Below are 24,327 nucleotides of genomic sequence, written 5' to 3' on the forward strand. Positions count from 1 at the left end.
AAGATTAGCAGCACCCCTGAATTAGTTATTTACTTATTTTATTTTGTCAAGTACATATTGGTGGTATTATTTATTATTATTTATTAGATTTGTATGCCACCCCTCTCCGCAGACTCAGGGCGGCTCACAACAATAATAAAACAGTGTATAGTGAACAAATCTAATATTTAAAAAATACCTAAAAACCCATTATTTTAAAAACATACAACACAAACATACAATACATAAAACTATATAAGCCTGGGGGCGATGTCTCAGTTTCCCCATGCCTGATGGCAGGGGTGGATTTTAAGGAGTTTACGAAAGGCAAGGAGGGTGGGGGCAATCCTAATCTCCGGGGGGAGCTAGTTCAAGAGGGTCGGGGCCACCACAGAGAAGGCTCTTCCCCTGGGTCTCGCCAGACGACATTGTTTAGTCAACGGGACCTGGTGAAGGCCCACCCTGTGGGACCTAACTGGTCGCTGGGATTCATGTGGCAGAATGCGGTCCCGGAGATATTCTGGTCCAGTGCCATGAAGGGCTTTATAGGTCATAACCAACACTTTGAATTGTGACCGGAAACTGATCGGAAACCGGTGCAGACTGAGGAGTGTTGGTGTGACATGGGCATATTTGGGGAAGCCCATGACTGCTCTCGCAGCTGCATTCTGCACGACCTGAAGTTTCCGAACACTCTTCAAAGGTAGCCCCACGTAGAGAGCATTACAGTAGTCGAGCCTCGAGGTGATGAGGGCATGAGTGACTGTGAGCAGTGACTCCCGGTCCAGGTAGGGCCGCAACTGGTGCACCAGGTGAACCTGGGCAAACGCCCCCCTCGCCACAGCTGAGAGATGTTTCTCTAATGTGAGCTATACAAAGATATAACCATGTTTATAGAGATGATACTAGTAAGAGAGAATCATTAGGACAGGGGACGGAAGGCACACTGGTGCACTTTTATGCAGGCCCCTTACTGACCTCTTAGGAATCGGGTGAGTACCACCTCTGGTATTGGTAGCCAAGGCCAACGTTTTGAAGAAAATACGACTTTAAAAATTCCTTAAGGCGAAAAAATTTGTTAAGCTAGCTGACAATTAGAAGTAAAGCACTTTCCACGATTAATCATTTTGTTGAAGTTTTCCATGTGGGTCGAATGAAAGTTAGAGTGCACATCTGGCTGGGGAATTCTAGGAGTTGAGATCCACATATCTTAAAAGTTGCCAGGGTTCAAATATGGAACTTATTTTACCAGCGGTTGGGGGAAAAATGGGGGTGAGATTAAGATTAGGCTCTGTATTGCTAAGAAAGTTAAATGCCCAGATAACACAATGTTTACTCAGCCCTAAGAAATGTAATTAATAAAAACTAACAAAATTGATATTTTTTTTAAAAAAGAAACCTTGCCAAGATTGTGAAAATCTGTTCTACAAGTTTTAAGAACCAGAGGCTTCTGGGTAATAATCGTGTTTAATTAAAGAATCAGACATGATGTTTTTCCTTTTTTTCCTTCCCTCTCTTCAGAATTTTTTTCCAAGCTCAGCGCTGCCTCCTGTGTTCTCTCGTTGAATAGCAGTATGGTTGAACTCGTACACTACACCCGCCACGGATTGCAATGGCTGAGACTGGAATCCAACCTGCCTTAATGGGTGATCCGAGGCGGACAATTTTTTTGCCTTGGACTCTTTTGCACTTTGAAAGCCTCCGAAATATATATATATATATATGGCCTTTTTATGGGGCTGACTGGTTGGATTTGGAAAAAAAAGGAAGAAAAAAAAATAGCACCTGGAACAAGTTTGAATTTTGATTGAAGGGATCTGGCACCACTGGAAAACTTTGATTAGGGGCTTCGTTTCTACTATGCCAATGGGCCACTTTGAAGATGAGAAGAAGAGTGAAGAAGAGGCCCCAAAGTGGGAGAAGATGCCTTTCTTTCAGAGGACAAAGTGCAATTGTCTCTCCTTCCTTCCTACCCCTCCCCGTCCCCCCGATTCCCATCATGGTTTCTTTGTCTCAATGGTCTATAAACATTTCTCGTAATGAATTACCAGCAGGATAATCGATCAATCAGCACACACGGAAGAAGCACCGGTGAAATCCCTTCCCCAAAGAATTTCGTACAACGTCGAACTCTGCACCCGATATCCGAGGGGTTGGGGGCAGCGCATGATTCTGAATTTTCTTTTAATTTTTTTGAGGTATAAATCACCAACTCATCTCAGTTCTGGCAGGTGACGGAACCCGGATATCTGGGGGGCGTTTCTTCCGCCGCAAATTGAACTTTGTTAAAACTAAAAAAGCCGTTTCCCTGCCCATCCTGCTTCTCCATGTGCTACGCTAGCGACCGATTGTTGCACTATTTCTTCTGTTCTCCTGACCCGTGGAAGGCCCATCCCCCCCTCTCGTTTACCCGCTCGTTTGCTTTTTCCTTTCCTTGCTTATTTGTTCATTTGCATTGGCTATTTGTAGCAGCAGTTGTAGCAGTTTTTCGGCTGTCCTGGGTGGTAGGTTGACGATTCTGCATTGGGCACATTGACAATCTCATGAAAGCGGCAGCTCACCAGGCGCGGCCCCCCTGCTGTGTCAGAATCAACGTCTGAGGAGAAATCGCGGTAGATGTGATGCTGATTCCTGCGCCCCTCTCTAAATTAGGGGTGTGTTTGCGGTTCGTCCCTGGAGTAGCTGCGATAAAATAACAATACCAAGAGGAATGGGTTGCCACCGCCGCTCTTAATGATGGTGCTCCGTTAGATCTTAGTAGCTCCACACAGAGAGTACCAGGCCGAGAAGGGAGAGGATTCCCTCACACCAATTAAAAGCGGTGGCGCCATGTGGAGAGGCCTCTCTCTTGGGGAGGGAGGAACATCGAAGTGTGCCATTTCAGGTCAGCATCCCTAACATGGCAGGTTCCGATAGTGCCTTGGTTGGCGCACGGTTTTTCATGCACGCTGCCTGGCTCATTTTCTTACGGTCGTTTTCATTTGAGAAGATCCTGTTTCCTCCGTTGTAAGATACTTTGCTCTGTTTACTTGGAAAACCCTACATTTTCCAATGCAAGTGCGTGTCGTTCTCTTGGTCCACAAACATCTCTCTCTGCTTCTTTTATTAAGTTATAAAAATCCCCGTTCGTGAACGTGCTGCTTTTGTTTCCTATAACCTGCCAAGCATAAGAAACGCGCGCGCATTCTGTTTCACCTAAAACGTGTATTTTACCGCCCTCTTTTCAGCCCCGCTTTTAATTCTCCCGCTCGCATCTGCTACCGCTTGTCTTAAGCAAGGCCACTCGGGGAACGAATGAATTACCTTCCAGATAAATTATTCTTAAGTGCGATTATGGGTTTTTCTTTTGGGGTGAATCGAACATGTCTGTATGTTTGCTGCAAAGGCAATTATTTTTGTGGGATTGATGTAGCGCATTTCTTATTTTTTACCATAGATTTATTTCCTTACCAACACTAGTTTTTTTTTAAAAAAAAACCCTCCCCATCTTTTGAAGACAGACTCGTTGTAGAGAATCTTACAGATTCTTTCAGGGCAGATTTGATTTGGGGATAATGCAGTGCCCACAAAACAAAACAAAACAAAAGGCAAGGGAGCGTAAGGATTTCCAGAAATTGTTGTGAGTGGTCCATGACTGGGTCAGTTAGTCCATAGCAACCTACTTCTACTTAGTAAAACATCCCCCTCCTCAAAGTGTTTACATCCAAGTGATTTAATTGTTAAGATAAGGTGAAGATCTTGAAACCTTCCAACTCGGTGTAAGACACGAACCCACACGACAACAGACACTGGAACTGATGGGTAATAGAAATCTTGCTTTGCCTGCATTTCAAATGAAGAAATGATGGCAAGAGCAAAATCCTGATTGCTCAATTCCTGATCCAGGTTTGGGGGGATTCTGGGGCACCTCCAGTGCTGGGCTCCTACCGGAACAACTAATTGTGCGCGGCTCCACAGCTCTGGCACACGAGTGTGAGATTGAGTGCAATTTTACTTCCTGTACCTGTGCAGGTAGCAAAATCTACGCATGTGTGTGTGCGTTTCGGTGAGTTGTTGCTTCCCCGTGTTAGATTATGCTGCTTGCATAGGTGTAGGAAGTAAAATTGCACTCGATCCCGTATTCACGCGCTAGAGCCGCGGAGCTGTGCCCAATTAGCCGTTCCGGATAGGAGCCCACCCCTGGGCACCTCCCAGTCAACATTTTAGTCTCTGTGAGCACTACACTCTATTATACAGGGTCGGGGGTGGGTTCTGACTTTCCTCGCTGCCGGTTCACTTCCTCCCATGCCATGCTGGCGCATTTCATGCACACGCACTTAAACCTGCAGTGCTGAAAGCTTGTCTTTTGCTCATGTGCAGAGGTGAAAAACAAGATGGCAGCATCTACGGCGGCGCTGAGAGAGGCTGTTTGAGGCGTAGCCAGCCAGGGATCGCTGCCAATTTGGCAAGCGGAGGGGGGTAGGAACCCACCTCTGTACAGGGACATACAAGTTCCCGATCGGAAATATTTGAACTCGCAACATTGCTGCAGGGATATCTCAGGAAACGGGGGGAGTGCGTCAAAAAAGGTGAGGTTTTTAAATGTGACTGGATTGGTAGCTCCTTTTCCCCAGGGGAGGATTCGGTCCGAGTATGGGAAGGTGGGCTGCTTGGACCCCCTGTCTAAATCACACTAAACAGATAGGAAAACTCTTTGAGCATGGATATCGAGGAGCCCCACCTGCGTTTTATCTCCCTATTGCAAACCACATACCCTCCCGTCGCCCATCAGTCTCTGTAGACTCAGGATCGGGATTTCCCGCTAGCTCCTCTCTCTCTATCTCCGTCTCCGAAATAACTCCCGCACCAGCTTAGGTCCTTTGCTGATGATTTTGCGTTGTTGAACTATATTCTGATACAAAGAATCCTCAGTTGTCAAAGGACCCCTCCCCTCCCACTTCAGCCCACTTTCTCGAGCACTTTATCTAAAAGTACGTTCAATCCCAGAATCTCCCAGATCCAGTTGGATAATCTCTCTCTCTCTCTCTCTCTCGCTGTGAAAAAAAGACATAAAAAGACTGCAGTGCATTTGTGCAACTGGTTTTATACGACTGTTTGTAAAATGGGGGGGGGGGGTCGGGGGCAGGTGGCGGAGAGAGAAGCAATAGAGGTTTCATTTCATAAATAAAATAAAATTTTAGTTGGGTTCAGGAAAGGCTCTAGAAAACCTCTTCCAGAACCAAAGTGGGGAGGAAAAGTTCTCAGTTTTCCAGAGAGGTAATTCTCCCAATTTGAAAAGCTTTTTGTGTTCTGCGATGTCCCCCAATCCCCCTTTGCTTATTTTAATTTTACATGAAATTTCAGAGAAACAGTCCATTGGTGGGGGTCAGCTTCAGGGCCCTTCTGGTTTTTAATTTTTCCCCCTCTCTCAAAAGACCAATTTGATGAATGAGCAGAGTCCGTTTCGTCCCTATTCTAAGTTCTGCTTCCCAGTTCCACATGGACGTTTCATGAATTTCATCCGGAAGTTCAGCTCTCGGTTCTCCATACAAGGAGCAAGAAATAAACATTTTTTTCCCATTTTTAAACACAGGTCCGCGAAAGCAGCTTTCTTCCCAGGTATTTATTTAGAATTATAATTAATGTATTTAAAATTGACAAATGTTCTTATGTATCTAAGATAACCATAATTTAATAATTTGCAAGTTCCATTGACACTGGAGATGTGGACTGAATATTAGGTTTTATTTTTTAATTTTTAAAGGGCAATTTCTCTTCTTAAACTATCCTTTTTAAAAAAAAATAAAGAAACCAATGGGAACAGAGTTGGGGGGGGAATCTGTACGTTTAAATTTATTATGGGATGTTATGTCTCCATCTTGTAAATATTTTCTGCCCTGTATATTGGTGGTATTTCCAGATTGATTTGTTTAAATTCTGTGGGGTAATAAATAAATATTAAATGAAGCAGCATCTCTTGTGTCCGTTGCGCTGATCATTCATCATTAGCGAGAGAATTTACTTTGTGTGTGTGTGCGTGTGTTTTAATGATCCCATAATCCTTTGCACCGGGTTGGAATTGGGGTAACTGAGAGAAACACCTGCCACCACCTAGGTCGCTGATGGCGAATATCTGCCGGCACACGAGCCTTTGCCCTAGCTCAGCTCCAGTGTGTGCCGGCCAGCTGGTTTTTTATTTATTTATTTATAATTTATTTATTAGACTTGTATGCTGCCCCTCTCCATAGATTTGTGGCTCGCAGAGGCTCTGGGAGGACGTTTTTATTATTAATATTATTATTATTTATTAGATTTGTATGCCACCCCTCTCCGAAGACTTTGGCTTTGGTTTTTGGCTTCTGGAGAGCCTCCAGGGGGGTGGGGGGCATTTTTACCCTCCCTAGGATCCAGGAAAGCCTTTGGAGCCTGGGGAGGGCGAAACACAAGCTTACTGGGCCCACCAGTTGAGAAACAGACCGTTTCCAGCCTCGAGGGGGCCTCCGCAGGGCTGAGAGAAGCTGTTTTCACCCTCTCCGGGCATTGAATTATGGGTATAGGCACTCACGCATGCGCAATAGTGCACACCCATGCTCTTTCATCACTCGAGGGAAAAAAGGTTTGCCCTCACTGGTATAGGGCTTCATGCCTGTGCAGGGGTCTGGACTAGACCCCCAAATGTCCCTTCACTCTCTTTTATTCTGTGTACCTTCCGCCACAATCATTCACCTGCGTGCAGTTTTAACCTATCCAGAATTAATTTCACCTCCCAGTATATATTTCCATACTTCCCATCAGCTCAGCCTATTTCCATGGCGCCCTGCTCCAGATAATTTCAGTTTCATGTTCACAAGCTTCACTTTCTCTCCATTCTGTTGAACAGAATTGTCGTCTGGTATTTCTCCTACCTCACTCATTCAGTTCTCCTTTCATCCTTCATTTTCTCTATTTCTCCCAACTTTTATTTATACGTATTATACAGAGCAGCAGCCACCAACTGGGGGTCCCTGATGGTCCTCAGAAAAATTATTTCCATTTTTAAAAATATTGCACTAAATCCTTAAACAACGGCCCCCAGGACAGGTGCGTGCAACGAACACTCATGTTGCTGCAGAGTCTCCCCCTTCGGGCCCTTCGGGGTCTTTTTGTGTAGGTCAGGAAGGGGCAGAAATTCCGACTTGGGGGTCTGCTTCAGCCTTCTGGTGTGGGGCTTTGGGCGAAGGCGGGAGGGAAGCACCGCTGGTGGCAAAGAACCGGGAGGCCTTGTTCTAGCGAGCCTGCATCCTGGCCTGGAATTGATTGACCATCTCGGCCGGCCAGTAATTAGCCCCAAGTCGATGGAGAGGGGCAGCATACAAATCTAATTAATAATAATAATAATAATAATAATAATAATAATAATAATAAATTAAAACTCAAACACAAAGGCTTCAAGATGAACGAGAGTCTGGTTCCAGTAAGTCCCAATAAAGAGATGCATTTTAAGCCTCCATTGAACAGCATCGTCTACTTTTGCTGGACACTTCTTTAACTTTTCCCCAACTTTTTATTGTAAGTGTAAGTGATTTTAGAACTTCCACAGCACTCAGATTTTTAATACAAAAACTTCCTAGTATATTTACACATATTGCTTTACATATTCAGAAGTCTTTGTACAAAAAGTAAAGGAGGCTTAAAGCATTTCACCACAAACCCAAATTCACATGCAGTCCACCACATTGCTGGAACCTTGAACCATGTCACGGATTTGGCTGCTCAGGCAAGCGCACACCGCAACGCCTGCCCCAGCCCTGCAGTGCGACACAGAACCCACCAGCTCCCACCTGAAGAAGAAAAGGGAAGGAAAAGAAAGGCAGGTCAGGTGGCTTTGCTTTCTTCCTGATCTCAGTGTGAAAGAAGTTTGTCTTCAGGCCTAAATCACCGGCACATCTCAATCTCATGTGCCAATTCATTTTAAAAATACTTTTATTTTAGTGTCTAATTTAAATACTTACGTTGAAATTAAACACACAAAGAAAAGTTTGCTGAAGAAACAGATTGGAAATCACACAAACACTAAACCATTTCAGCAAAATGTGAAATATTGTGAAACTGGTTCATAAATTATGACTTAGCTTGTTGAAAACTATTTAACAGAGATCCAACAAACTACAATTAAATAAATCACGATTCAGGACAACATATGGCTTCAGTCACTGGATTCCATACTGCACTCATAAAACCAGGGTTTGAATTAAGATATGGCTGAATTAACATAAGCAAACGTAGCCAAAATGAGAACCAAAATCCACACTAGGACATGACACAATGGCTGAACCAAATTGGTTATTTTAAAAAATCTGTAACTGAAAACAAAGACGAGATTCAAACAGACAAAATCACCACACTTAGCACCACATTTCCCCCTAATATATAAACTCTTGAAAACCAATATACGATGCAGCTTTTAAACTACAAACTGGATCCTGAAAAAAAGTAAGGCGTAATGCCAATCCACATAAAAAATGCCAATTTGGTAAAAAAAAATGTGGAAATTATATATTAAAACTGACTCTACCAAAGTCTTTTCTACTTTTAATCAGCCAGTTAAGAAATGTACAAGCCAAAAGAGCTGTGGGGGGGGGGAAATCACCCAGTGAGACCCTGCAGAATGCAAAGAGTGCTGCGCACCTCCTCACAAATGGTTAAAGTAGACGCATTGTTTGCACTGTAGAGCTTTGTGTGAGCTCTCCCACATTGTGAAGCATTTCTTTCCAGCCCTTTGAGTGCAGAGAAAGCTCCCAATTACCTGTTTGCGACTGGATCAAAGGTTTCCACGGTGTTCAGGTAAGCGTTCCCGTTATGGCCTCCAACAGCAAAGATTTTGCCCATCAATGTTGCTATGCCAACTCCACCCCTGGGCGTTGTTAGTTCTGCTACGTATTCCCACTTATTAGTGCGAGGGTCAAATCTTTCAACCGAACTGAGGGGAGAATTGTCGTCAAAACCACCTGCACAAGAACACACGAGAAGGCACGTGACTCTTGTTAGTTAATGGCTTTATAGGCTTTGTAACAATGTAGGAAGCACACCAGGCAATTCTGTTAGTCAAACATCACACAAATGCTGTAATCAGGGGCAGGTTCCACGTATCTTCTCTATCGGTTTGCATCACGATGGAAGTGTGCGTTTTGCGAACCGGTAGGGAAAATACCTGGAAATGACCCTGTGCGCATGCCCAAAAGCCTTTGCACATGTCCTGTGAAGGTTTTTCTTTTTTACAAGCTGTGGCAACTGTTCTGATCAAGCTAAAGCTGCTCCAAAAATCTCCTTTTCAAGGCTTGGGTTTTCAAACTTAATAAATCTTCATTTCTCTTTCACACTGGAAATAACGTCAAAAGTTGCAATGCTCTATGTACCAAAGCACATTCCGATCTCCCAGGCTGAGTTTTGCAGAACTATAAATTCTCTCCAATGAGCTGAGGAGAGATTACCTGGTAGTAGTTTATCTCTGAGTCCTGTTAAATCTGATCTGGCACAGTTTGTCACAAAACATCCAAAGCTTACTTCTCGGGAGCGAGGACAGACGTCCATCTTTTAATATGCAGTTTGCACAAGAGCCTCCTTCTTCTCCAGATGTGACGTATTAATTAATTTACACATTATAAAATGGCAGATTCAAAACTTTTTCCTCAACGTCTCCTCCTTTCTTTTTGCTAGTCTCCTAAATCTGACATCTAACCAAGAGCTGTCAGCTACCCCACCACCACCACCACCACTGTCTTTCCATGCTAACGTCTAACTGGTTTCCCGCTACGCTCCCATCTCCACTGCTCCCCCCCCACTTCTCTTAAATCAGGGGGCACTACAGCTTCTGCCTCTTCGTCATCCTCTGAATCTGACATTTCCGGAGGCTGACAGGGAATGCTCACAACAGCACCCGGAGGACTGGTTTGGACCGTGGACCGCCAGTCATCACTGCCGGTTCAGCGAGCAGTGATACATTTCCGCTGCCGGTTCTAACTTGTTGCTTGTATCCTAAGATTTTTATTAATATTGTTTCTTCATTGCTTACTTGACCCCTATGACAATCATTAAGTGTCATACCACATGATTCTTGACAAATGTCTCTTTTTCTTTTATGTACACTGAGAGCATCTGCACCAAGACAAATCCCTTGTGTGTCCAATCACACCTGGCCAATAGAATTCTATTCTATTCTATTCTATTCTAAAGAAGGGGTCAAAGCTGGCAGCCACCCACCACTAGCTGCAATGTGACAGAAGGCCGTTGCCTTCTCTTCACCATAATCTGCTTCTATTACTGGACTTCTAGTGAACCTATGAGAATATAAGGGGATCGAAAGTGAGGGAGGGCTGAACGTTACTCACCTACCACGTATACACAGCCATGAAGCTCACTAACCCCGTTGCCAGCTCTCCGCTGACCCATTTCTTTCACTTCGATCCATTTATCAAGGTAAGGGTCATATTTCTCCACAGTAGACAGAGAAACCACGCCATCATTTCCACCAACGGCGTAGACATTGTTCTGGAAGGAGAAAGAGAGCAAGGCATCTGTTAATTCTTACAGACACAATGGCCTGGGGCCGGTGAGGTCAGCATCCGAGGACATGATTACATGATCGTAGTTAGAATGAATGTGAACGCCTGGTGTTTATATCTTTGGGGTTTTCATATCAGTTTTTAGGTCTGGGTTTCTCTTGCTGCATTTTGTACTTTATTTAATTCTCATTTATGTAAGCCGCCCTGAGTTTGCTGAGAAGGACGGCATAGCAATCCAACCAACCAACCAACCACACAGCCACACACGATTTTTCTGTCGAATCACCCCGGTGTGCCCAAACATGGGAGGGGCTTAATGCTTCCTTTTGCCTATCGGCCCAACCCAGGGCCATTTCCAAGGCAGCTAATTAATTATTTCATAACCGACAAACAATATTCTGTATGTGTAACATATTTGTGCTGAATTTGAAAATTTTCAAATTCAGCAAAAATATATTACACACACACACAATGTATGTATAAAATATAATATAAGAAAGGAAGCTCTGATGCTCCTTCAATATACCAGGGTGACTCAACAAAAAACCACACATAAGCCTTCCCTGGTACAAGCTGATACAGGAGCCTAGAGGCTAAGGCCACTGCCTTGCAAGGCAGAGCCCCAGGTTCAAATATCAGTAAGGGTATGGCTACTTGATGAAGGCAAATAAGCCTGAAATAGATATATAGTAGTCTCCCTTTTCATTATCAGCAAAATTATGTTACATGTATGTGTGTGTGTGTGTATGTATATGCCACCCTTCTCAACTGACTCAGGGCAGCTTACATATAAACTTTATCTTATATCACAGGTATTAATTTACCTTTATCAACCTAAGTTTAACTATCTCACAATGAATTGTAAAAATAATGAAACGATACAAATTGTAACGCAACTAGATAAAACTGAAACCTAGTGCGGAAATTCTGAAAAACACTGAACTGTCTTAGGTGTTTATGACTTATATCGCTGTATTTAGAAACATAGAAATATAGAAGACTGACGGCAGAAAAAGACCTCCTGGTCCATCTAGTCTGCCCTTATATTATTTCCTGTATTATTATCTTAGGATGGATCTGTGTTTATCCCAGGCATGTTTCAATTCAGTTACTGTGGATTTATCAACCACCTCTGCTGGAAGTTTGTTCCAAGCATCTACTACTCTTTCAGTGAAATAATATTTTCTCATGTTGCCTTTAATCTTTCCCCCAACTAACTTCTTGTTCTTGTGTTCACTTTCCTATTAAAAACACTTCCCTCCTGGACCTTATTTAACCCTTTAACATATTTAAATGTTTCGATCATGTCCCCCCTTTTCCTTCTGTCCTCCAGACTATACAGATGGAGTCCATGAAGTCTTTCCTGATACGTTTTATGCTGAAGACCTTCCACCATATTTCTCTCAACTGTTCCACTCCACGTCTCATTTACTATCGGAAAGCAGCCCCTGGATTGAACATAATTATAACTGAGGGGCTTCATATGATCCTACTATTTCTGCTCTGGCAGGCAATGTTTGTTGCCCATTTCAAGGCTGCCCAGACTCACCAGCAGAGCCACGGAACCGACTCCTCCGCGAGGGGTGTTCATAGACGCGGCTCCACTCCACTGGTCCGATTCCAGGTCGTATCTCTCCACCTCAGTGAAGCAAGTGTTGTCATCTAAGCCTCCGATGGCATAAATGGGGCCTCCGAGAGAGGCGAGAGCAATCCCTCGCCTAGCAAAAAGCAGACGGTCACTTATCCAACTATATTTAAAAATAAATCAGCAAATGGACTCATGAAGGGATAGGTTTGCATTCGTGTCAGAAGCACTGAGGGAGGATTGGCCGGAGGCATCACATCACTGGACATCATTGGGTTTGCACCATTCTGTACATGATAAATTATCTATTTTCAATAAATACATTTTAATTTCAACACCCCTGCTGCCAGTTTCCTTTGTCACAATCGATCAGCAGCCAACTTCGAGAAACTGGATTTTCATTTTACAACTTTTTACAACTTATGTTAACTGAAATATATATTCCTCACCCACTTTAGCCACAAACAGCAGATTTAAAGACAATTGTGTGATAGCTTTGCACTATTTCGGGGTTTTGTTCTTTTAATCTTAAAGCCTCACTTACATTTCAAGTTCCCATCATTCTCTCCCCATATTGCACGTTTGTTTTGGACGAGGGCATTGTGTAGCTTTCTATTTGCTGTTCTTATATTTATTGTTTTGCAGTAAGCTGCCACCAAAATGGTCTAAAATTGGGTGTACAAATGTGGACAATAAATAAAATAAAAAATGAAGGGCATGGAGATAACAGACGTGTTTAATTATTTGGTCCGTGTCAATTATGTGATAAACAATGTCTCATATTGCGTAATGCCTCTTGCCGCATACTTCCCAGAGACGAAGAAGAGCTCAGAGGTGGCCTCCTCTGGGTCCCGTCGACTAAGCAATGCAGGTTGGCGGGACTACGGGGGAGGGCCTTCTCTGTGGCTGCCCCGGCCCTTTGGAACCAGCTTCCACCCAATGTCCGCACTGCCCACACCCTGCTGGCTTTTCGTAAGGCCACGAAGACCTGGCTGTGTCGGCAGGCTTGGCGGCCATAAATTTTACATCCTAGGTGGCCAATGTTATGAATGGTGCGCATGTGTTTGATGGTGACTGTTTTTATCTTTATGGAGGTTTCGTTTTATAACGTTTTAGTTTAGAAATGTTTGACTTCTTTTATCTTTTGTATCTATTTTATGGTATTTTTATCACTGCTGTAAGCCGCCCTGAGTCCTTCGGGATTGGGAGGCACAGAAGTCAAACAAACAAACAAACAAACAAACAAACAAACAAACAAACAATAAATATGAATCTATCCATTTCTGATAAGGGAGGGGCATCTCTAAATCTACCTACCTTTTGGTATTCATTGATGCTTTCATCATCCATTTATTTGTTTGAGGATCAAACACTTCCATGCTGCCTAGGTGCTCATTTCCATCGTGCCCACCCACAGCATAAACTTTACCTGAAATGCAGTCGACAGAAGTACGGTTAGTGGCTGGGCACAGAGTGTGAGGCCATTAGAGGTGATTCGCACAGTGCAGAAATGGCTTTGTGACCAGAACAAGGAGTGGTACCGACAGGGCACACACGCCCTTGTGCCTTGCTGGAGGAAGGACATAGAACGGGACGGAAGTTACGTGTAAAAATAGGGGGTGTAGAAGAAGCATCATTCTTTTTTGCATGTAAGTTTCATTGTGTTCAATAAATAATTGTTGCAGAAAAAAAAATGTGGTGCGTTACTTCCTGGGCGACCCTCGTACATAATCTTCTTTCAACGACCCCACAAGCCCCTGCGGAGTGAAGTTGGGGCAACTGAATGGAGCTAAGAGATTGTTGATGCCCTTCCTTTGTGGCCAATGTGGAGTTTTGTTCAGCTTATGTGGTTGTGGCTTATGGCAGATACATAGACATAACTGTGATGCACAAACCAATGCAAAGTCTCAGAAGCGTCTTATTAAGGGAGATTTTCTAGGTTGCAAAAGTGGTGGAGGATATTAGTCCTATTTTCCCCACACAACTCCTTTTTTTTGCTTTGCTTTTGAGGGAATCATCTTAAATTCAGAGTTTTCTTACTTCTCGGGAAATACAGTGATTATAGGGTAGAGGGAAGGGCTGAATCATAAGCTGCAATAGAATACAAAATTATTGGAAAATGGAATTTTGTTCTCACGAACCTCCCACAGAGATGACTCCTACGTGCCTCCTCCTGCTGTTCATTTCAGGACCTAGGAACCAGCTATTTTTATTTATCGAGTAGCATTCAATACTGCGAAAGGGGTCGCCTGATCCCCCACGTCCCCCGACACAGAAAAGGACACCTAGCAGGAAGAGAAACAAAACGGAGAGTAGCTGATTTGAAAAAGATTTAAATTCAGCGGGTATCAAATCAAGCACTCGTTGAACTCATTAACACGATGTCACAGAACAAGAAATCATAAAACATACATCAGGGAAAAAAGAAAGATACCTGCTGTGTGTTTCCTTGGCGTTGTCCGAACGGAATATTCAAAATCTGGTACCGTGTGGCTGCTTAAATGAAGGTGGTAGTTCCTTGCTTCATCTAACAAATCTCGGCATTTTAAGTTCTGCTTGACTATTTGTTCTTTTGCAACAACTCCCATAAGGAAAGAAACAGGTAACAGGGGCAGGCGTACCTGGGGGAACGGACATCAATGATGAATGGAACGGCATCAGGAGCGAAAGGAACGGCTTCCCATATCACTTGGACCAATGAGAGAATGCCAGGCCTCAGAGCACTTCCATTCTTATTGCTGCATTATCCAAGGATATGGGCATTTTATTTATTTATTTATTATTTATTTAATTGGATTTATACCCCGACTCTCTCCGAGGATTTGGACTTCACCACTGAGTTCAAGAATAAATAACTTTTCTTTATCAACAAGCCTGATTGGTTAGTTTTATTTAACCAGTGAAAAAGTGCAATGTGCATGTTTCATTAGGACAAAACTATAAAGCAAGTCCAGACTGGAAGGAATAATACCAAGCCCTCTGAACTACTGGAGATGCTATCCAAACCAATTCCTAATGGCTTATTCATTAAAGAAGTCCCGAAAGAGCTGAATATCTTTTGAGCTAAATAGCCAAAAGCTTGCAAAAACCAGCTCCATTAATGAACCTACCAGGCACTGTCATTTATTCAAGATGAACTACAGAAATTGTCTCAGCTGAGTAGCACTATATGGAGAGGGAATATCCTTGGTTTATACATATACCGCTAAAGCCGCATAAAGAAAAAATATGGCTACTTGAAAATACCATCATAATTTTTTTAAAAATACAATGAGAAGAACAATACAGGTATTGCAGGGTGTCCAGGGGGGAAGGCATTTTGAAATTCCCTGATATTTCCCTGTAACTTGCGATCTAGTTACGATGCGGTCGTACATGACGTCATACCAATATCGGCAGCTAAGGAAGCAAGTTGTTGCCACAGTTATGCTCATTTTTGCTTGACTCTGCCGGGCAGCGCGATCCGTGGTGGTTTTTTTATATGATTTCCCCCTGACTTTTAAACATTTTAATACAGTTTGGTTTTTCCCCCCTGATTTATTCAGTTTTTTTCACGAATTCCCTGATAATTCCCTGATATTTCCAGAACCGCCAATTTCCCGAATAATTCCCTGTGTTTCCAGGTTAGCTGGACACCCTGTATTAGCAAGCAGTGAACAATTGTCCTGCTCTGGTGTGGCTCTTACCTGAGCAACTATTTCATCTAACCACAAGGCATGGTGCTGGGGATTGGCCAAAAGCCACTTAATAGCAGCACTATAGACTTGCTTTTCGTTCTCAATGCTCAGGTCATCTGAAGACAAAAGTTTATGAAGGTGCTGAGGTGACACACTCACAAAGTCTTCACACTCCACCACTTCAACAAAGTGTTCACAGGCATAGTGGTCAGCCATGTCCATCAGGTCAATGCGGTTGTGACTCTCTGCAACGGCCCTCACTGCCAGGCAATTGGAAGGGTGAAAATGCAGCTTCATGTACTCACAGCAAGCTTTGGCCACTATCTCCACTTGGAGAATGCAGGCAGCGTATAAGAGAGGCTGGACATTGTCAACTGTCAGCGTGAGTCGGGAGGAATACACAAACTTGACCAAGTCTTCAATGGCATCTCCATCAAGATCTTTGATTTCAATCAATGACTGTTTAGCTTCTACCATTTCCGAAAGAAACATGGCTCTGAAGTAAGGGATCACACAAGCCAGGACAAGCTTGTGACAGGTAATCAACTTGGAGCCCACCTGGAAGTAAAACATAGAAGAAGGTTGACAGTTTCGCACTTTAGCCTAAAGCAGGGGTAGACAAGGTTGGCTCTTCTATGACTTGTGGACTTCAACTCCCAGAATTCCTGAGCCAATTATACTAGCTCAGGAATTCTGGGAGTTGAAGTCCACATGTCATAGAAGAGCCAACTTTGCCTACCGCTGGCCTAGTGGTTCTCAGCCTGGGGGGTTGGGACCCCTTTGGTGGTCGAATGACCGTTTCACAGGGGTCACCTAAGACCATAGGAATAGACAAATATTTCCCATGATGTTAGGAACTAAAGCTTCTATTCTGGTGCCTTGGAACATATTTTTACAATCTGACCAATTAGGCGTGGCCTCCAGGAAGGACATCTTTGTGACGTCAAAGCTCCACCCATGGAATTCCCTATTGGGATTCCCCACCTCCGTTTTAGCCTCCAGATCGGCCGAAAACGCCACTGCTGATAGCAAAAACGGCGCTCCGCCGGGTGCCGCCACCCAGCTGTAACCTTCTGAAACAGCCGGGCGCTTTTTGGCTGCCTCCGGAACCCGAACCCAAACTTTTGCCGAACTTCTGGGTTCGGCGTTCGGGAGAACGCCAAGAAGCCCCCCGGCTGTTTCAGAAGGTGACAGCCGAGTGGCGGTGCTTCTCGGCGGCCTCCCGAACCCGAAAAGTTCGGGTTCAGGTTTGGGAGAATCCATCATTATACAGAGCTACTATAAGATTCCAGCAAGTATTCCCATATTTTTTGGATTATAAGACACACAGGTATATAAGTCGCACCAAGATTTCAAAAAGTTAAGTAAGAAAAGGAAGTTTTTGTCCTCCGAAGCTCCCAGAAGAACTCTGCAGGCCCCCCAAACCCTCTTCGCGCCACATTTTTCACAAAAATGGGACACGGGGATGGGGTTTTGGGAGGCCAAAAATGGCTACATTCAGTGTATAAGACACGCCAACATTTCCACCCTCTTTTAAAGGGGGAGGAAAGATGCGTTTTGTATGCGAAAAATATGGTAACTGTCCTATTATAAGATTTCTAGCAACTTTTAAATAAAAGTGTTGTAAATGCTTGAAATTCATTCCCAATCAGTCAGTTTAAACACAAGGGATGAAAAGCAAATAGTATACAGTACTGCTCAAAAAATAAAAATAAAGGGAACACTCAAAGAACCCATCCTAGATCTGAATGGATGAAATATTCTCATTGAATACTTTGTTCTGTACAAACTGACATGTGAAATGGATTGTCAATCAGTGTTGCTCCCTAAGTGGACATTTTGATTTCACAGAAGTTTTATTTATTTGGAGTTATATTGTGTGGTTTAAGTGTTCCCTTTATTTTTTTGAGCAGTGTACTTTACAAAATTCATGGGAAAGTCCATACAGAAATTCAAAATTATATAGAAAATATGAAACACTACCTTGAGCGTCACATCACAAAGCTCCCCAGCTTCATAGAAATGGAGAAGAGAGCTGTGAAAATGCTTCCAAGCTTCATTAGCTTCAAATATATATGTGTCTTCTTCTCCATCACAGTTCATAGATGTCCTTTCCTGCTTTTTATGTCTTTTTCTGGTCCCTTTATGTTTTCCTTGCTTTGAGACCACTGACTCAGAAGCCATTAACTGTTTATCGTTTTCCATGTGGACTTTCAGTCTCCATGAAAAGACCCAGCACACACCCTATTCTGAGCACCAGCTAACATCCATCTGGGTACAGCCAATATCTTCAGATTTAAAAACAAAACATAAAACAGGTTAGGTGTTTATCTCAATGGGATGCCTGAAACACTTATTTCCACAAATATTATGCCAATTACTATTAGCTTCTTTGAACAGATCAATGCATATACCGGTAAATGGAATATCAAGAAAGGGGCATAATATTTTTGACAGGAACTAAAATTAGTATATCTTGAAAAGAGACAATCCAGGAAGATTAAATCATGCACTGACTTTGACATTTAGAGGAAGCTCATGTTACATATTTTCTTTATATGCTGACAAAGGACACATGAGGTTCTTGCAGGTCTATTCAGTAGAGCACGAAGAGAAAAATCACGGAAAATTAGCAATCTTTCTAAACAAAAAGTAGATCATGTCCCACTGACATTTGGGGAGGGGCATTTTATTGAACTGAGTGTCAAAACTGCAGGACACTCTTTTTTTTCTGGATGCAAACCATTTTGTTTACCAACACATGAGCACAATTTAGTCAAAATTCAGAAGAACTGTGAATCAAAATGGTAATTATTATTGAGAAGAGATCAGATAAGTTTTATTACAGATACGTAAATGTTAGCCTTTTATTATTTAAGCGGATTACATATTTAAACAAAAATGCTTGAAAGCTTTTTCATTCAGTGCTCAGGTGAAATCATCATTAATGGGAATTATATTGTATGCTCTAACTTAGTGGTTTCTGAACTATAGCCTACAACAGTGACATGGGTGCCACAGGTGACACGCGGAGCCATTTCTGCTGCCACACGCGCCATTGCCCTAGCTCAGCTCCAACATGCATGTGCATGCTGGCCAGTGGAATTTTGGCTCACACGGAGGCTATGGGAGGGCGTTGTTGGCTTACGGAGGGTCTCTGGGGCAAGGGGGGAGGGCATTTTTGCCCTCTCCAGGCTCCAGGGAAGCCTCTAGAGACTGGGGAGGGTGTACAACGAGTCTACTGGGCCTACCAGAAGTTGGGAAAAAGGCTATTTCTAGCCTCCAGAGGGCCTCTAGGGGGAGGGGGAGGCCGTTTTCACTCTCCCCAATTATGGGTGTGGGCACTCGCACATGCGCGATAGTGCGTGTGGACACACTTTTGGCACCCATGGGAAAAAAGGTTCGCCATCACTGGCTTACAATTAACTCCAAACCAGTAGCATTATTCCAAAATATGAACAAGAATCTAGGGGTAGGGTCACCACAGTAGGTCTTAGGCTATAAAATGTAAGGGGGGGGGAATCCCCAAAATTATTTGAACAACCTACTATGTGATAACCTGACACAGAGTCAGATGTAGTTTCCTTGCCATCAACAACTCTCATACTGATAATGTTTCTTTTTATTTTGTCTTGCTGCCCTGCTAGTACATGAGAAGTCTGTTCTCACTACAAGTACAAATGACCAAGTTCAAACAATTCTACTTTGGACACATTTTGTGAAGACTTAACTCTTCAGTGACGGTTCCAATGCTGAGAAAAGTAGTAGGAACAGAAGAGAACAACCAGCAGCAAAGTGGCTGAGGTTAGTTATAATTAAAACACTTAAAATTAGTATTTAATTTCCCCGACACTTTAAAAACGTTGACTTGGAACTTTTTTATTTTGCAATGAAGCCCTCAATGAACCACATGAAAATTACTCCTATGAAAATGGAGCCTCTTAACTTTATCTTAAGACATATATGAAGCACCTAAATAATATGCCAACTCAATGTTATGGCTATTTGTGACACTTCTGCATGAGAACTCCAGTGATTTATGTGAGCAAAGCAGCAGCAGTTGTTGCAAAGGTTTTTTTTAAAAAAAACCCACCAATAGTATTCACTTGCAGAAATAACTCTCAAATAGAAATGGCACATAACTTATCCAAAGAGCCTACAGAGTCAAATGTTTGAAGTTGTTCTACAATAAACCAGAAAATGTCAAATGTACTTCTAACAATGTTAAAATGTTCCATTTTAGTCACAACAGAAGACAAGCAATGATGTCTCTTCCCCTTCTCTTCACTGCTAAATTTGGAAATGAATCCTGTAGTCACAAGTTTCATGACTTGACAGGAAAGTGATCTATATTTAAAATGATGACCTCCGAAGAAAGAATAAGCAAAAAACAGAATTAGATAAATAAAGATCCTTTGGAGCTTTTTAAATAGAGACCTGAAACAACATTTGGAGACTTTCTGCCCAAGAAATGTATGTATGCATTATATCTGTATATGCACATACTGTATGTACGCAAATATCCTTACCCTAAACTCAATTCTTAAATTAGCAACAACAATAGTAGATAGACTTATATACCACTTCACAGTGCTTTTACATCTCTCTCTAAGGGGTTTACAGAGTCAGCCTCTTGCCCCCAACAATCTGGGTCCTCATTTGACTCACCTCGGAAGGATAGAAGGGGGAGTCAACCTTGAGCCTGGGGAGATTCAAATGGCCAAATTGCAGGCCGCCAGAAGTAGCCTGCAGTACTGCACTCTAACCATTGCACCACCACAGCTCCTGACTGATTAAAATTTTTTATTCTGAATTAAGATATCTCATTCATAAAAATAATTGCATATCACTTACATGCACCAATTATTCTAGCAAATACTGAAAGATGCACATAACCTGTCCATTCTTGCAGCAAGGGAAAAAAACAGGGGGAGGGGCAGAGTAAGAGAAAAGGAAGTTAATTAGTTTGTAATTTACAGAATGTGTTAACCTTCACTGGGAAGATTTTATTTCCAAACAAAGGCTTCAAAGATACTCATGCAGGTTAATCAGCAGCGATATTTATACTTTCTGCCCTGGTTGTTGTTGGTTTTTTGGTAACAGTCTCTAATCTTAACAATGAAGGCAAAGATACCTCCCATACAAACCTCTTGGTTTAAGAGTACCGAATTAATGCCTGGAATGACTAACTACAATATTTTAGGAGAAAATGTGTATGCTATGCATGTGAATGGAACAGCAATTTCTTATAGTTTTGAATTTGATTGATGGCGCATATGCCAACGGAATTAGATATTAATCAATATATTCTCTGTAACAAAAATGATACAATTTAAAACAATGTCTACTAGAACCTAACATTAGATAAAATAGCACTTAAGAACTTATATACCACTTCTCAGTGCTTCACAGCCCTCTCTAAGCGGTTTAAAGTCTGGGTCCTTATTTTACCAACCTCGGAAGGGTGGAAGGCTGAGTCAACCTTGAACCTGGAGAGATTTGAACTGCCAAATTGCAGGCAGCCAGCAGTTGTAGCCTACAGTACTGCATTGCAACCACCGCACCACTACAGCTTTTATAATAATATGTGGCTGAGCATAAAAAGATCAGTTTTGTGATTTTAATCCTTTGGTTTTATGCAGAGGATTAAAGGGAGAGGATTACATTTCTTTAGGCAATCCACTTTGCAATATAGGCGAATCAAGTAGTTCTCTCTGTGATCAGGCTATAGATATGACTGAAAGTATGGCTGGGAGGCCAATCACAAAAACAAAGTCAAATTTACATGCGTGTAATTGATGTCACAATCTCCTCTCAAACCATGCCAGAGTTTTAAAAAAATCATTGCAGACTTTTAGTTGAATCCGGAAACTAATCATAAATCATCAGTACAACTGATACAAAGTACAGTACAAGTATTATATACTGTACAACATTGACTTTACAACTCAGAATAAGTTATCTTTCACAATAAGCTATACTTTTTAGAAGTATAAGATATACTGGAAAACTACGCTGCTTTGATGGAAATTGATGTACCTTACAGTTGCAAGATCTCAAGAATGAATCATTTATGTTGGGAGCAGTTGCAAAAACATTTAACGTTTTGGGCCATTCCTACCCACAGGAGCTACTGCTAATACAAAACCAACACCTCTAAATAAGATATTAGCTTAAATACCAACACGGTACCTTTCTCAACCATCCAGCCAGCCGCATATTGTACTAAGCATCTGTATAACTCCCTATTGCGTTCTTAGTTTAAGTAACTATCAATGTTTTACAGACTTCACTGAAAACATAAGCAGGAAGCAATTAACAGTGGAGCAATTGCTAGGCTAGAAACCTGAAACATCAGTCAGCTGTGTGTAATACATTAAAATTAACTCCTCCCTTTTATTGTTCAAAGGTCATCCTTTTTCATAATGACCCATCTTGAAATTATGTTCTTCCATTACTTTGTCATTCTCTAAAACCATATATGTGTGTGTGTGTGTGTGTGTGTGTGTGTACCTGTATAACATATTTTCTTCATTGCTTATTTGACCCCTATGACAATCATTAGGTGTTGTACCTCATGATTCTTGAGAAATGTATATTTTCTTTTATGTACATTGAGAGCATGTGCACCAAAGACAAATTCCTTATGTGTCCAATCATACTTGGGCAATAAAGAATTCTATTCTATATTTTTGCTGATAATGAAAATGAAAATAAATTCAACAGAAGCAACATATAAATGACACCAGAACAGTTTTCCCCCGAAAGCCATCACTCTGCTAAACAAATAATTCCCTCAACACTGTCAAACTACACTGTTCCCTCAATTATCGCGGGGGATGCGTTCCGAGACCTCCCGCGAAAGTCGAATTTCCGCGAAGTAGAGATGCAGAAGTAAATACACTATTTTTGGCTATGAACAGTATCACAAGCCTTCCCTTAACAGTTTAAACCCCTAAATTACAATTTCCCATTCCCTTAGCAACCATTTAGATTATTACTCACCATGTTTATTTTATTAAAGTTTATTAAAAAAAATATTCATTAAAGGCGGACGAAAGTTTGGCAATGACGTATGACGTCATCGGGAGGGGAAAACCACGAAGTATTTTTTAATTAATATTTTTGAAAAACCATGGGAGACTTTTCGCGAAGTTCGAACCCATGAAAATTGAGGAAACACAGTATTTGCTAAGTCTGCACTATTATTACTACTAGTTATTTCTCATCATTCCTATCACCCATTTCCTCCCACTTATGACTGTAACTTGTTGCTTGTACTCTTACATTTATATTAATGTTGATTGTTTCTTCATGGCTTATTTGACCCCTATGACCATCATTAAGTGTTTTTTACCTCATGATTCTTGACAAATATATCTTTTCTTTTATGTACACTAAGAGCATCTGCACCAAGACAAATTTATTGTGTGTCCAATCACACTTGGCCAATAAAATTCTATTCTATTCTATTAATATTATTTCCTTGTTGCTTATTTGTACCCATTGACAATCATTAACTGTTTTTTACCTCATGATTCTTGACAAATGTCTCTTTTTCTTTTATGGACACAGGGCATCTGCACCAAGACGAATTCCTTGTGTGTCCAATCACACTTGGCCAATAAATAATTCTAGAATATAATATACTATAAAATAATAAAATATAGTATAATAATATAATTTTATTGGCCAAGTGTGATTGGACACGTGTGATTCTAAGTTGAGGACCACCTGGACACGGTCAGCTGCCTTTCCTCCATCTAATTCCCACCCACTCCTCCATTTTTAATTATTTTTTGCCAACAGCGGTTAGTCAGGTCCCCTTTTTGAAGGAGAAAAGTGCCGCTGGGCAAGTGCAGAGTGCCTTCCTCTCGCCGAGGCAAAAGCCCGAAGACATAAGATGGCAGAAGCCCGGCTTTTCGGGAAAGCCAAACGCCCAGCCCTCTCCCCCCTTTCCAGGCTCGGAGCCCCGTCGCCCCCCTCCCCGAGCCTCCCCGCCATCACAGGCAGCCGCACCGAGGACCGTTACCGTCCATGCGCGCGCCGCCGCCGCCGCTGCCAAACCTTCTTCCCGTCCGTCAAACGCCAAACCAGGATTGCGCAGGCGCCGTGGTTTGGCGCGGGGGAGAAAGTGGGCGGGGCTCCGACAACAAGAAACAAACTTGAGGGAATGCGGTGAGAGAGGGCAAGCACCTCTGCGGCCAGAGCTTCAAACGATTGCTTTGCGCATGCGGTTCTTTTGGGGCCGTTAGTGGCTCCAGAGTACGAGACGGGACGTACCGCCGCCAGAAGCGCGTTTTCTCTTCTGCGCATGCGTCGCGGTCAAAGGATTTTTTTTTTTAAACGTTCGGATAAGGCATGATGGGAATTGTAGTCATGTCCGGAGGTGAAGCGAATTCAGCGCGTCGTTTTCGAAGATCCTCGTCGATGAATTGTGGACTTCAACTCCCAGAATTCCTGGGCTAATCACTCTAGCTGAGGAATTCTGGGAGTTGGAGTCCACATGTCATAGAAGAGCCAACTTTGCCTACCCCTGACCTGGTCAAAGTGCAACTCCTCAAAG

At 42.4% G+C, this 24,327-nt stretch overlaps 2 protein-coding genes across 3 annotated transcripts in view; one reads left to right on the top strand and one right to left on the bottom strand.

Annotated features, from left to right (window-relative positions):
• Positions 1–5,931, top strand: part of LOC139155733 (AF4/FMR2 family member 1-like) — a 52,031-nt gene extending 46,100 nt beyond the window's left edge. Inside the window, exon 18 of the mRNA XM_070731001.1 lies at positions 1,501–5,931. Within this exon, the coding sequence (XP_070587102.1) occupies positions 1,501–1,622 (122 nt within the window). The 3' untranslated portion in view covers positions 1,623–5,931. The remainder of the gene's footprint in view (positions 1–1,500) is intronic.
• Positions 5,932–7,481: 1,550 nt separating this feature from the next.
• On the bottom strand, positions 7,482–23,878 carry LOC139155734 (kelch-like protein 8). 2 transcript variants are annotated; one of them, XM_070731003.1, is made up of 10 exons: positions 23,794–23,878; positions 17,745–18,049; positions 15,771–16,319; positions 14,519–14,705; positions 14,226–14,369; positions 13,402–13,513; positions 12,049–12,217; positions 10,326–10,485; positions 8,744–8,945; positions 7,482–7,778 (listed from the first exon to the last, which is right to left on the bottom strand). In XM_070731003.1, the coding sequence occupies exons 2-10, from the start codon at positions 17,964–17,966 to the stop codon at positions 7,655–7,657; spliced, it is 1,869 nt and encodes a 622-aa protein (XP_070587104.1). In that variant the 5' UTR covers positions 17,967–18,049; positions 23,794–23,878; the 3' UTR covers positions 7,482–7,654. The 2 variants fall into 2 exon arrangements, with proteins under 2 accessions (XP_070587104.1, XP_070587103.1); XM_070731002.1 differs by having other exon boundaries at positions 23,781–23,878.
• Positions 23,879–24,327: the final 449 nt, after the last annotated feature.

The sequence above is a fragment of the Erythrolamprus reginae genome, unplaced genomic scaffold, assembly GCF_031021105.1.
Source record: "Erythrolamprus reginae isolate rEryReg1 unplaced genomic scaffold, rEryReg1.hap1 H_5, whole genome shotgun sequence".
Taxonomy (NCBI): domain Eukaryota; kingdom Metazoa; phylum Chordata; class Lepidosauria; order Squamata; family Dipsadidae; genus Erythrolamprus; species Erythrolamprus reginae.